This window comes from Chiloscyllium plagiosum, unplaced genomic scaffold (genome assembly GCF_037043375.1).
Source record: "Chiloscyllium plagiosum isolate Xiang-an unplaced genomic scaffold, Cpla_swu_hap1 HiC_scaffold_3, whole genome shotgun sequence".
NCBI lineage: Eukaryota > Metazoa > Chordata > Chondrichthyes > Orectolobiformes > Hemiscylliidae > Chiloscyllium > Chiloscyllium plagiosum.
The window spans coordinates 21,484,090-21,499,128 of NW_028270141.1; the positions used below are offsets into that span (position 1 = coordinate 21,484,090).

Here is a 15,039-nt window from a genome sequence, read left to right on the forward strand (position 1 = left end):
CAAACCCAGTGTAAAGCATGTTATGTACAATAAATTTGAACAAATAGAAATAAAAGATGCTATTGTTGTGACTGGCCACACTGGGCACTGGTCATTAAATGATAATTTGTTAAATTGAGTCTTCTGTTGAGTAAGAATTTGCTTTTGTTTATTTATTCAGGGGATGTGGGTTTCGTTGGCTGCGCCAGCATTTACTCTCCATACTTAGTTGCCCCTAAGGTGGTGGCGAGTTGTCTTCTTGACCTGCTGCAGTCCATGTACTATAGGTAGATCCATAATGCTGCTAGGTAGGGAATTCCAGGTTTTTGACCCAGTGACATTGATGGAACAGAGATATATTTCCAAGTCAGGATGGCAAGGTGCTTGGAGGGAAATCTGCAGTTCATGGTCTTCCCAAGTATTTGCTTCCCTTGTCCTTTCAGATGGCAGTAGGCATGGGTTTGGAAGGTGCTGTCTAAAATGTTTTGGTGGATGTGTAGATCATACTAAATCCCATGTATTGACAAAGATATCTCATGTTTTTGGAAATATTTGAAGGATTTGCATCTTAAAGATAGTATACAATTTTGATAATTTGAATTTGTAGTAGCGAAAATGAATATTTGTGCATATGGTGCCAATCAAGTTGGCTTTGACCTGGATGGTGTCAAGTTTCTTAAGTATTGTTAAATTTGTACTCATCCAGTTAAATGGGAGTATTCCATTTTATTTCTGACTTGTGCTTTATAGATGGACAGGCTTAATGGAGTCAGGAGGTGAGTTACTCGCTGCAGGATATCTAGCTTCTACCAGTTCTTTTAGCTGCATTAACATGGCTTGTCTAGTTCAGTTTTTAGTCAACGGCAACCACTAGGGTGTTGATCACAATTTACCTATGAAGTAGTATTAGGTTGCAAGGATATTTTTCCATGATCTGGTTTTGATAACGTCTAGTTCTGTGAACTAACCTGACGTAATGAATAGACTGATTCAGATGGCAAAAGGCTTTGAATGATAACATTATGGTCAACATCACAACCACATAAATCACACCAGAGACAGACAGGGAAGAAGAAAATGAAAATAGTTTCAAAAAGCCTAATTGGATAGATATCACAGTGGAAGAAGCAATGAGATGCTACAACTCCACACCACATGACTACTCATTACCAGTGAGGTGTCTGTGGGGGAAGGAAGCCCCTCATCAGCAGCCTCCTCGATCACCTCCTGACAAGAACAAAGTCAAAATTTTGGTAACGTTACAAAAAAAATCAAAGAAAATAATGTACACCTCTCTTGTGAACACAACGTGCAAAATGGTGACTTAGTTTTATGTTTTGCAATTGTTTAAATAAAAAAGTATTTATTTAATTAAATTAAATTAAATTAAATCATTCTCGAACTATTAGATATTTTGAATGTACAGAATGCTTAGATATCACCACAAATAGAGGAAATGACAAGTCAAAGATGTAAATGCGACAAGTCATAAAGCCAGACTTAGTTTTATTGATATCTTCATAAGTTAGAAGCAATTTTTATTCTTCACTATTGAAAATGAATGGTTAGCAACATCTTACTAAACTCGTATTTACTTTACAAATTTGACAGCAAATTATGTTACTGTTCTTTCATACAAAATAATAACTATGGTTAACTGCTAGAATCATAAATACTTCAAAATAACTTGTTTACTTTACAATTTCACAATCGTTTGGGCACACAAAATCCCAAACGTCAAGTTAAGTAATTAACTCATGATTAAATATAGGAAGAATTGCAATTTAGGTACTCTAAGTGAGTACTCAAGTTTAAACGAACAGCTAGTGCTGGTTTAATCTCTCATATCCAAGGATAAACAGTTCGAAATGAAAATACAAAACGTTTGCAAAACCTGAAACTAGAAAATTGCATTAAGATTCATTAAAAAAATATTTTTTGCAAAACTAAAATGGGGGAGAGGAACTACCATGAAAGCAAAGCGTGACTGCGTTGCAAACGTGCTATTTTGGCAAAAACAGAGAAAAATTAGTGCTTCTTTAATATTTGGTATTGAACTAGCATTTTGTAATGTGCATAAGCCTAACAGAAGCAAAGTTTCACAGACACAATTCAGAATTTTAGAAAAAAAAATTCATTCTACATTTCCGCACCACTATATTCCTTTATTCCTTTTACTTGATTCCATTTGCAATACTTACTAGATTACTGTTCTGTTCTCTTGACAAACTGGTTTTAGTTGATGAACGTGAGTTGGGATGCTGCAAACTACCAAAGTATTGCCTTGGCACGTAACAAATAGGAGGGGCAAAATATGGCTATGGGAAGGGAACAGGTGAAAAGAAAACAATTTATGAAAAATCGAATGAAGTCACACAAAAAAAAACACATGTAACATATGGAATGCATCATGATTGTGCAGTTATTGCCCAGTACCTCTTAGGGAAAAACTTATATATAGCAAGTTTTAAAACCTATATATAGCAAGTAACTCGCCAAGACGCTAGAGACATGGCTGCTATAAGTCACCTGACCTATATCACAGCCAGTTCTGTATGAGTTAGAGACACATTCTCAGACATGGGATACAAAAAGTAGCTCAAAGTGATTTCAACGGCAAGCTGCCCAGGCAAAGAGAGATTCTATCTGAAACCATCACAGAAGAAACAACTCTCTGAGAAAGACAACGCATGCGAGCAACCAAGAGTGAAACCACTAATGGACAGCCAAAGTGCTACATCTGCAAGAAACCAGGAACCTTCCCTTTCTCTCCTATAATATGCAGCTTGGAGTAAATGCTCTGTACACAAACTATTACCTATTCAATTACAAAGGCAATCTCAGCTGCTGGATCTGACTTCAAGTGTTAAGCCTTGGCTGAAGAAATATGGAATTTGAACAATGGACTCCAACAGTATCCCACAGAAAATTAGTGAGTATTTCCTTCTGACAACCTGTCTTTTGGTTTTCCTGGAATCTGTAAATTTTCATTGATAATTTACCACAAAGTAACTCCCGGTAATAACTGACAACAAGCTAAACTTTAAATCAAAGCTTGACTGCTGGTCTACTTTAATTTGAATTACAAATTAAAAAAGGTGCCTGCACAAGCTAGATTAATCTACAGCTCACTGACCACATAGTGGACACAGTTGGTTGTGACAAATGACATCTCATTTTCATACGTGTAGAATGTTTACTTCTCAAATCCTAATTAATGATGAATTAAACTTAAAATAAACAATGTAAAACAAAGTGATACATGGTTATAAATTAATGAGAGGGTATGGCTATATGGGAATGTTGAAGGGTCAACTCAATACTTTTCTTTAACAAGTCCACAGTCATTTTGCAACTACATGATAATAGATTTTAGTTTACTTACCCGATTATAAAATGGATGCTGTTGCCCAACCATACCACTGTAATAGCTGCTGGGATGTTGTGGTGACACTACATTACCATTGAAAGAAGCTGAGGAGGAGCAGACAGACGGTGCCTGGCTGAACACAGATACAGCCCGAGGTGGAGCTTCCTGAAAGGGTAACGCAGGATAAGGAATCCCCGTGATATTTACACTGGACATCTGCTCCCTAGCTGCTCGGATATCTGCAGGCATAGAACAAAGACAGGTTTTATTTAACACAGCTAATGCTCACAAACACATTTTTAGCAAGGCAAAACAAACCCATTGGCTTTGTGAGCTAGTACAAATGGTCTGTACATTAGATATCTATTAAAAACTTTAAACCACGTTTCTTATATATGGAAATTACCTCTCGTGCTACCTGGAACAGGTGATTAATTGTGCCCAACGTCATTCTGTTTCCAGCAGACAGAAAACAAACAAGACTTGCATTTATATAATGCCCTTCATGATTCTGGTCAGTGAAACAGAAGCATAGGAACAATGTTGTAGGAAACAAAACGTAGCCGATTCATGCTGACAAAGACCCCACAAACAGCAACGTGATAATGACAAAACATTCAATTTCTTTTTCAAGCAGTCCTTTTTAGAAAGATAAATATTGACCAGGAGACTGAAGGTAATGAACCTGATATTCTTCCACATGATGCCATGAGATTGGTTATGTCAACTTAAGGAAGAAAACCAGGTTCAATTTACCAACTTATCCAATAGCCAGTAATTCCAGAAGTGCAGCATTCCCTCTGCAATGAAATGGAGAGTCTGTGTCGTTTATTGATTAAAGTCTAGCAATTCAGTGAATCCACATAGTGTCTGGAGAAAATTCAAGACAATCATAATGAGTGTGCAACACCCACAATTTTGTTTCTTTCAACAAATAAAAAAATTGTAAAAAAATAGAAAATAATTTGCCCAGTTTCTGGATGTCAATATTCAGTTTGAAGTTTTCTATAGTAATAAAAAATGCATTTGGTACAATTTAAAGGATATTAAAAGTCTGAATGATTAGAGCAGCACATAGCAAATCAAGCTGGTCCTTCATTTTTCTGATAAGCCCATACCTATTCAGAAATGGAATATAGCTAAACACAAAAATAATGATGTAATATAGATTGGAGACTTTACTGCATGGATACTGCAATGACAATTGAACATTATCATCCTTTGTTAGAAACAATATCAAATTAAAATAAAGTCTGCTGTTGAAGTCATGAATAGTGGTGATGTATTGGCTTAAATTGTTAATCCAAATTTCAGTTTAAAGTTGAAATGTGGAAAATCCAGGTCAAATGTACAGACCATATTATCTAAGGCTTAAAACAACCTAATTCCAACCTATTGTTTACAGAACTGGAAAGATATTTCTTCAGTTATACAAAGCATCAATCAGGAATATACCTGGAGCCCTGTATGTAATGTTCATAACCATATTTGAGGAAGGATGTAAATTTGTGGGAAGTATTTCAGAGGAGGTTAATACCTGAATTGGCAAATAGTATGAAGCAGCAAGGTTGGACAGACTTGTATATGTTAGCATTTAGTAGAGAAAGAGGTTATTTGATTGAAACACAAAAGATCCTGAGGGGTCTTGACATATAAGATGTGACAAGAAAGCTTTTTTTTGTAAATATAATTATTGGCAAGTTTTTTTTAACTTTACAATAACAAATATCAGCATAATAAAAAGAAAAAAAATTACAATACAACTACTGTCTACTTACTACTAACCTACCCTATAATACAAAACAAACCCTAACATTGCAAAGCAACAACACCAAAAAAAAAACAAACAAAAAAACCCACAAAATACCGAACAGGTATGCTCGGCGCAAAACTCCCAAACAAAGGAGTCTTATAAAAATGGTTTGTTGTGTGGTGCACCATGTTTGTAAAAATGATCCAAGGGAATGCGCTCCATAATTAATTTCTGCCATCCCAGCAAGCCTGGTGGGTTCTTAGACACCCAATTCATCAGAATATTCTTCCGTACACAGTATGCAAGAATATTAAATAGTTTCTTCCCATGCCCGTCTAAAGATGGTAAATTTGGTAGACCTAAGAGGAGAGATATCGGGTATACTTTGACATCAGTCCTCAATACCCTCCCTATCTCTCCCGCCACAGCGCTCCAATAAACATGGAGACTGTGGCATGTCCAGAGCAATGTGTAGGAGTACCAACACTTATTTTACATTTGGGGCACACTGAAGATGCCCCTTTTTTAAACTTCGCCAGACTGTCTGGTGCCAGATGAGCCCTGTGCAGAACTTTTAACTGCGTAGCGCATGTCCTATTACACATTGAGATCTTTCGAGTATTCTCCCATATGTTCTCCCATGTTTCAGAAGAGATCTCCACTCCTAGCTCTTGCTCCCAGACCTCACATAACCGGTTAATATCCTGCCAGGCCCTGCCACCCAGCAGGCGATAGAGGGCACTAACTGAAAGGGTGCTTGTGGAACGTAGCAACAACCTCTCTTTATCAGGCTTATAGGGCTTAGGTGAGAAGCATAGTCTTCTTCTGAATGAAATCCATAACCTGAAAAAAATGGAAAAGGTGGCCAACCCATATTTGCAGCTCAGTTGCTCAAAAGACATCATAACCTCCCCCTCAAACATGTCTCCCAAACTAGAAACTCCTCTCGCTGCCCATAGTTTGAACTCTGAGTCCATCATCCCTGGTCGGAACCCCAGCATACCAACTATAGGTGTAAGTGGCAAAGTCTTGGATAAACAACCCTCACTCTGACGCATCGCCCTCCATGCCTTGACTATACTAATGGCAATGGTGTTCTGGCAGTGGTCCATAATGGTCCTCATCCTATCCATGAACAACTGGTTAATAATTATTATTAATAATTAGGTATCAGAACCCTGCCTGTGACCACTTAAAAGGGAACTTTAGGCCACCTTCAACTTCTGGCACATCCTTAAGGTTCCCTAAAGGCATAGCCTCCAATTTTGCAAAGTTAATCTTTTATCCTGAAATAGCCCCAAATGAATTGATACATTGTATCAAGTGGGGTACAGAGGTCATTGGTTTTGCTAAAAACAGAAGGACGTCATCCGCATACAACGTAATCTTGTGTGCCCTCGATCCCACTTCCGGAGCGGTTATGTGGATGTTCTGATGAATGGCCTCTGCCAGCGGCTCTATCACCCATGTAAACAACAACGGTGAGAGGGGGCAGCCTTGCCAACTACCCCTACCAATTGTAAAATTCCCTGACATCACCCTGTTGGTGATGACCACGGCCAGAGGGTGGCGATATAAAACCTCCACCCACTTAGCAAAGCTGTTCTCAGACATAAAAAAGATACGGCCATTCCACCCGGTCAAATGCTTTCTCTGCATCTAAGGAAATCACCAACCCCTGAATCGATCATTGCTGACAAACTTGGACCATATTCAGCAACCTTCTAATATTATTAGGGACCTACGGCCCCTCTTAAAGCTGTCTGGTCCTCTTTAATAATATGGGGCAATACCCTTTCCAATCTCAGCGTCAGGATCTTGGACAGAATCTTGAAATCTGAATTTAATAGAGAGATGGGCCTCTATGAGATACAATCCTCAGGAACCTTCCCCTTCTTAAGAATTAAGAAAATATTAGCTTCTCTCAAAGATGGTGGTAAGCATTCATGCATATAGGAGTGACTGTTCATCTCCAACATCGGTCCTGACAGAATCCCTATAACCACTTTATAAAACTCACCTGGGAGACTAATCAGGGTCAGGCGCTTTCCCACTCTGAAGTTGCCTAGCTGCCTCCTGTATTTCCTGAACTGTCAAAGGGACATTAAGGAGAGAGGCCTGTTCCAAGGTTACCCCTGGGAGGTCCAGGTTCTTAAAAAAAAAGTATCCATTTTAGCCCTCCTGTCCTCGCAACCTTCAGACTGATACAATTTGGAGTAAAAGCTCCGAAAAGCCTCATTAATCTTTTTAGCATCATGTGTAAGGACCCCGGCGCTGTCTCAGATTGCAGTAATGGATTGGGGAGCACGCTTTTTCCTAGTCAGGTACGCTAAATACTTCCCTGACCTATCCCCATATTCAAACAGCCTTTGTCTAGCAAAGGCAAGTTCTTTCTTTGCATTTTGTGTCAGTATTGAATTCAAGGCAGCCCGGAGGGCCATGATCCGCTGTAGCTTAGTCACCGAATGCCGCACAAAACATGCTGCTTCAGTGGCTTTCAATAGCATCTCAAGTAGACGCTGCTGTTCCTCCTTCTGTCGTTTCCAGCTAGCCAAATAGGAAATAGCTAATCCCCTAAAAAAGCCTTTAGCAGTTTCCCATAACATAGACGGACTACTGGCCATGTCTGAGTTGATGGTCAAGAATTCCTGAACTCTTTCAAAAAGGATTCCACAAATTTGGAATCCTTAAGGAGAAAAGGGTCCAAACGCCAGTGCCGCAAACCTAGCCCCTCACTCTTGGCCTTAACCTAGAGTTATAGCTATATTCCCAATTTTACAACGCATAATCGAATCCAGAAGGGCTGAGGGAGCCAGAAAGAGGTCAATCCTCGTGTGACATTTACGTGGGTTTGAAAAAAAGGTGAAGTCGCTGCCGGTAGGGTGAAGACATCTCCAAATATCCACCAGCTCCAACTTCTCACATAAGTCAACCACCTGCTTGGCCTGTGAAGAAATAGTTGGGGGCCCACAAGGCATCCTGTCCACTGTCGGATCCAAAAGACAATTAAAATCCCCCCCCTATAATAATGTGCCGTGTTTCAAAAGCAATCAATTTAGAGAAGGCACTAATCAAACATTTGAGGGGATGCGCTGGAGGACAGTCAACATTTAAAATGCCATATTTCTCCCCATGTAATCCAAACCGTCCCAGCACATCTTTCACCTGCTCTAATAATGTGAATGGAAGATTTTTCTGGATAAGTACCGCCACTCCCCTACTTTTAGTAGTAAAGGATGAAAAGAATACCCGGTTATAAGCCCCCTGTTGTAATTTTAGGTGTTCCCCACCATCGAGATGGGTTTCCTGCAACAAAACAATATGAACCCTTTCCCTCTTAAGGCTAGAAAGTACTTCTTTTCCTTTTAACGGGCGAATAACTTCCCTTAATATTCCAGGGGCATCATTTAATAAGACACTTAGCCATATCCCCTTTCAGACACCCTTGAACCCCTCGGAGGGAGAACCCTGCTTACAAAACACCGAGCATAAGAAAATAAAGACTCAGAGTTGAAGAACTATATATACAAAAACGATTATCATAACTATAAACAACTATTACTACCAAAAACTACAAAGAAAACCAACTATAAAATATTGAATGGAAGACTCTTCCCCCTGCCCATAGGGGACACTCACCCTACCCATCCCCTCCTTCACAGCTCCTTCAAACCTGGACTGTGCCCCAGCCTTAGGCCAGAAAAAAAACAAGATGATCCTTAAATCAACAGAAAAAAATACAAAGTCAGGAGGAGCACTCAACCCATCCCCCATCCCTGGTTTTGTGTCACCTCTACTTGTGACTAAAAGAGAAACAGAACAAACAAAGAAAAGGGGGAGAGACAACAAAGAACATCCACAAAATTTCCCATCAAAAAATCCAGTTATTAAAAAAAAGGAACAACTTATTCCATGGTCTTTTCCCCTCTTTCCAAAAAGGAAATTACTAGGGAGAAAGAAAGGAATAAAAAAAGGAAAACATGGGGAAAGATAGAAAAGTGCACAAACATTAACCATATTCTTCAGGCCAATCCGTCTATTTTAAAGCGTCTACAGAGTGTTTAGCTTTATACGCTGAGTCAAATGTATAAACTGAGTCCTCGTGGCTGAAACGGAGCTCTGCGGGGTAACTCATGGAGTACTGGATGCCCAGGTTCCTCAGCCTCTTTTTAACTTCATCGAAGGACTTCCTCTTTCGAATTACAGCTGCAGCGAAATCCTGGAAAAATATGATTTTTGATCCCCTGTACAGAAGTGCCTGTGGATCTTTCCCCAGGGATTTAGAAGCTTCTATGACTTTTTGCTTGTCTTTATATGAGTGGAAATGCACTAGGACCGAGCGGCGGCGCTGTACCGACCCTAACCTGTGCATTGTAACCAGTTAAGCCCTTTCAATCTGCAGCCTGCTGGACTCGTATGTGAAGGCCCAAAAACTTCGGCAGCCAGCTTTCAAAGAAGCTGACTGGCTGCTCACCTTCCTCACCTTCAGGGAGCCCGACAATTCGGAGATTTATCCTCCGACCTCGATTTTCGAGGTCGTCGATACGATCTCGCAAGGGCCGCACCTTTCGCTCCAGCATCTGGATCCGACTGGATGAGGACTCCACCGCAGCTTCCGAGGCCTTAGTTCAACCACCCATCTCCTCCAGTCTCTCCCCGAGGCCCTGGATCTCCTGCTCATGCTTCTGCAGCATGGATGCGATAGGTTGGACCTGGGCACGAATCTCCCCATGGATCTCCTCAATCGCAGCCGCAACTTCCAAGGTAAGTCTCTCCATCGCCGCAGCCAATTCCTTTGAGTCTGTCAGGTCCCCGGGGGTTCAGGAGAGGCTGTTGCTGCTGCTGCAGTCTCTGGTGTGGTAGATGCTGCAAGGGAGTGTCCTCCCTGCTGCTGTTTGCTCACTCCTTGTTCCTTTGACATCCTTCCCACTCCCAAATATTAACAAATATGTGTTGTGTAAGGTTTTAAACTAATCATTCCACCACATAAGTTGGCCAGGGATGGCAAAAACACCAGTATGCCTTGGCTGTTGGGCAGAGCTGTCCACAGCAGTCCTACAGAATCGCTGCCATCTTGACGAGTCAGAAAGCTGCTTCTTAAAAGAGGATTAGAATAGGGATCACTCATTTAAAACGGAGATGGGGTAAATTTATTTTCTCACAGAGGATGAGACTCTCCCAGAACAGACAAGTAGTCCATAAGGAATAGAAACAGGAGTATATTGTTTGGCCCCTTGAGCCTGCTGCCATTAAATAGAATCATAGCTGATCCAATCTACCTAATTTCCACTTTACTGCATTTTCCCTTTAATGCCCTGTTAAAGAATCTATCTCAGCCTTAAATATACACAAGGATTCTGACCCATAGCTCTTAGTGGAAAGGACTTCCAAAGACTCTCAACCCTCAGAGAAGCAATTCCTCCTCATCTCAGTCTAAAATTGATGCCCCTTTATTCTGAAACTACGCCCTCTGGTCCTAGACTCTTCATGAGGGGAGACATCCTCTCAGCATTTACCCTATCAAGCTCCTTAAGAATCCTGTTTCAATAAGATCAAGTCACATTCTTCTAAACTTCAATGAGTACAGTGCCCATAAGATAACTCTCCATACCGAGGATCATCCTACTGAATCTAATGAAATACTTTTCCTTGATTTCATTAAATCAAGGGGACCAAAACTATTCACAGTACTCCGGCTGTGGCTTTACCAGCACTTTGGAAAATTACAGTAAGACTTCCTTTCTCTTATACTCCAAATCCCTTGAAGGGCCAACATTCTTACCTTTCTGATTACTCCCTGCATCTGTGTTAGCTTTCTGTGCTTCATGTACCAAGTAGCTTCAAGTCCCTATGCCGTTTCTTGCAGTTTTTCTCCATTTAAATAATTTTGTTCTCCCTTCCAAGACAAACAACTTCACTTTCTCATGCATAAAACTCCATTTGCCAACTTTTTATCCACTGACTTAACCTAACAATATCTCTCTGTAAACTGTCTGTCTGTAGCTCCCTTGTACCTTGCCTTTCCAGCCATATTTGTGTCATCTGCACATGTGGCTGTAGTATCTTTGCTTCCTTCTTCGAATTCATCAATATATCGTAAATAATTGCAATCACAGCAGTGATTCCAGTGAAACCCGGTCCCAGGTCAACAACCTGAAAAAGAACCCCTTATTTCCACTTGCTGTTTCCTGCTCATTAGCCAATTCTCTATTCATTGCCCTCTCTTGAATGACTCCCTGTTACATAGTACTACGGTCAATTTGTACATCTCCATACAACATCCCACTCTCGTCCACACAGGGAGCAAGAATCTCAAACCTGCTGTCGAGGTTTCTGCAGCACTACCTCCTGGATCTCTCTCTCCCTGCCGTGCTTGTAGTCATTCCTTCCGTCCCTGACCACTGACAGCTTGAGATAGTTAATATAAGAGATCCGACAGCTTCATGAAACACAGTATTAAGGTAACTTTTCCCCTCCCTGTTGTGTTGCAGGGAGCCAGAGTTCCTCAACAACCAATACCTGCTACAGTTTGGTCACTCTGAACCACAGTGGGGCCCACCAACTCACACTCCATGCACATCCATTGCCTAGCTCTGTATCTATACTTTGTTCACTTAGTTCTTAACTTTTGTGTTAAAAATTTCCTACTTGCCTTTTAGTTTTAATCTGTAAAAGATTTCTGTTTAACCTTTAATCTGAAAGCAAATTATAATATTGTCAAATCAACAGGTATTACTAACCAATGAACTTATGGTTTTGATGGAACTACAGAATCCCTACAGTAGAGTTTAAGGCCATTTAACCAACTCAGAAAGCACCAGCCCTCCAAATAGCATGCCACCTTCCCCACCCAATTCTTGTAGTTCCACATTTACCATAGCTAACTCACCTAGCCTGCACAACCCTGGACACTATGAGGCAATTTAACATGGCCACACATAACCTGTATAGCATTGGGCTGTGTAAGGCAAAAGAACGCCTGAAGGAAGTCTATGCAGACTTGAGTAAAATGTGCAAACTCCACTTAAACAGTCACCCAACCTGGGTCCCTTGTGCTGAGGCAACAGTGCTAACCACTGAGCCACCATGCCACCTGTGATATCACTATTTTGTGTTGGGACCCCAATCCCTGGGCTTTAGTTTATCCTCTTACAAAGACCTTTAAAATTACAAACCAAAATAAAAAGCAGAAAAACACCTCTTTTCCTCCAAACTAAATTTACACACTGCACCAAATTCTTAGAAATCTATGCGCACTCAGGCTTTGCCTTACTCCATTTGATTGTGTGAACAGGTGATAGAAGCAGAACTTTGAATATTTATAAGGCACAGGTGGTTTGATTATTAGTGAGCAAAGAAATGAAATGTTATCAGGTGTGCAGGACTGTGGATCTGGTGTTATAATCAGATCCAAATGCAAACCAAGCTCAAGGCATATTCCAGCACCCTGTTTGTATGCTATATATTTCGTACACAGCTTGATTACAAAGCCAAAGGTTATGATGCCAACTTTTTTATACAGGAAGACAATTAATGGAGCTCACTATCATTAAATATTAAGATTAAGTCAGAATATATACATTAACCAGTTAAGAATGGAATTAAAGTCAGTTGAAACTAATCATATCTCTTGTTCTTTATTATTAAAATATAATTCAGGCTAGGAAAATGACAGATAAAGAAAAAAAATTAACTATAGGAAAGTTACAGGTGCCTCTCAAAGATTCTGGCTGATGAGCCTGGCCTATATAACTTTACCAATTGAAAAGTACTCACCTGCAATGATCTCACGCAGTTTAGGATCCAAATTCACGGTGCATGGTAGAAATACTTTTACATCACGTGCTGAAAGAATTGGCATTCTTGAAGATAGGAAAATTTCAAAGCTCCGAATGTCACTGTCAATTTCTAGAAGTGGCTCCACATCTTTGGTAGTTGGTATGTTTTTGGAAATTCTGAAGAAAATCATAAAAATATTATTGAACAATTTTTAAAAAATCATATTTCTAGACTGTCAGAAATGTTACCCTGTTGTAAAAGATCCTTTAACAAGCATGCCACTTGTATCATCTCAATCTGTAAAGGAGCAGATTAAAAAAATACAAAATTTAAAAAATTAAGCAAATTTTTTTATTTAAAATGCAACTGCTAAGAGAAATGATAATGTTGCAATATTGTCATCGAGAACAAGTTCTAAATAGATTAATTCCCAGTTTTGAAACCAGAATAAACCATACAGAAATGCAATGGTAACAACTCATTTTACTTAACTGACAAAATTATTCAAATTCTTTAAAGACATACCAAGTGATCAATCAACCCTAATATAGCAAGTTAGATAAAGACTTTGGCAGACACTTAGAAATTCAAAAACCGAAACAAAATTAATGTACACTATAATCTAAATGGGTTTTCTCTCTCAATTTGTCTAGATTTCATTTTTAATTCATTGGTCAGAAGAAAATGTACTGTTAGTGGACAAAGTATTGATAACTAGGAGAAAGTGAGGACTGCAGATGCTGGAGATCAGAGCTGAAAATGTGTTGCGGGAAAAGCACAGCAGGTCAGGCAGCATCCAAGGAGCAGGAGAATCGACGTTTCGGGCGTGAGCCCTTCTTTCAGGAATGTGAAAAGTGTGCCAAGCAGGCTAAGATAAAAAGGTAGGGAGGAGGGACTTGGGGGAGGGGCGTTGGAAATGCGATAGGTGGAAGGAGGTGAAGGTAAGGGTGATAAGGGGAGGGTGATAGGCGTGGGGGTGGGGCGGAGAGGTCAGGAAGAAGATTGCAGGTTAGAAAGGTGGTGCTGAGTTCGAGGGTTGGGACTCAGACAAGGTGGGGGGAGGGGAAATGAGGAAACTGGAGAAATCTGAGTTCATCCCTTATGGTTGGAGGGTTCCTAGGCGGAAGGTGAGGCGCTCTTCCTCCAGCCGTTGTGTTGCTATGGTCTGGCGATGGAGGAGGCCAAGGACCTGCATGTCCTTGGTGGAGTGGGAAGGGGAGTTGAAGTGTTGAGCCACGGGGCGGTTGGGTTGGTTGGTCCGGGTGTCCCAGATGTGTTCTCTGAAACGTTCCGCAAGTAGGCGGCCTGTCTCCCCAATATACAGGAGGCCACATCGGGTGCAGCTGATGCAGTAAATGATGTGTGTGGAGGTGCAGGTGAATTTGTGGCAGATATGGAAGGATCCCTTGGGGCTTTGGAGGGAAGTAAGGGGGGAGGTGTGGGCGCACGTTTTGCATTTCTTGCGGTTGCAGGGGAAGATGCCGGGAGTGGAGGTTGGGTTGCTGGGGGGTGTGGACCTGACGAGGGAGTCACGGAGGGAGTGGTCTTTTCGGAACGCTAATAGGGGAGGAGAGGGAAATATAGCCCTGGTGGTGGGGTCCGTTTGGAGTTGGCGGAAATGACGACGGATTATACAATGTATATGGAGGTTGGTGGGGTGGTAGGTGAGGACCAGTGGGGTTCTGTCATGGTGACAACTGGAGGGGCGGGACTCAAGGGCGGAGGAGCAGGAAGTGAAGGAGATGCAGTGGAGAGCATCGTCGACCACGTCTGGGGGGGAATTGCGGTCTTTGAAGAAGGAGGCCATCTGGGTTGTTTGGTATTGGAACTGGTCTTCCTGGGAGCAGATGCGGCGGAGACGAAGGAATTGGGAATATGGGATGGTGTTTTTACAGGGGGCAGGGTGGGAGGAGGTATAGTCTAGGTAGCTGTGGGAGTCGGTCGGTTTATAGTAAATGTCCGTGTTGATTCTGAGAGGTATAGGAAGGGGAGGGAGGACTCTGAGACGGTCCAGGTAAATTTGAAGTCGGGGTGGAAGGTGTTAGTAAAGTAGATGAACTGTTCAACCTCCTCGTGGGAGCATGAGGCAGCGCCGATACTGTCATTGATGTAGTGGAGGAAAAGGTGGGGGGTGGTGCCAGTGTAGCTGTGGAAGATG

The 15,039-nt window shown here is 41.2% G+C and overlaps 1 protein-coding gene across 10 annotated transcripts in view; it reads right to left on the bottom strand.

Moving 5' to 3' along the window:
• kidins220b (kinase D-interacting substrate 220b) overlaps positions 1–15,039 on the bottom strand; it is a 152,593-nt gene that overhangs the window by 21,816 nt on the left and 115,738 nt on the right. For 5 of the 10 annotated variants that reach the window (XM_043678261.2, XM_043678271.2, XM_043678252.2 and 2 more), the window contains exons 23-26: positions 12,879–13,057; positions 3,365–3,588; positions 2,181–2,297; positions 1,150–1,206 (exon numbers count right to left, since the gene is read on the bottom strand). In XM_043678261.2, coding sequence (XP_043534196.2) covers positions 1,150–1,206; positions 2,181–2,297; positions 3,365–3,588; positions 12,879–13,057 — 577 coding nt within the window. The remainder of the gene's footprint in view (positions 1–1,149; positions 1,207–2,180; positions 2,298–3,364; positions 3,589–12,878; positions 13,058–15,039) is intronic. The other 5 variants (XM_087977882.1, XM_043678289.2, XM_043678280.2 and 2 more) reach the window with 3 other exon arrangements.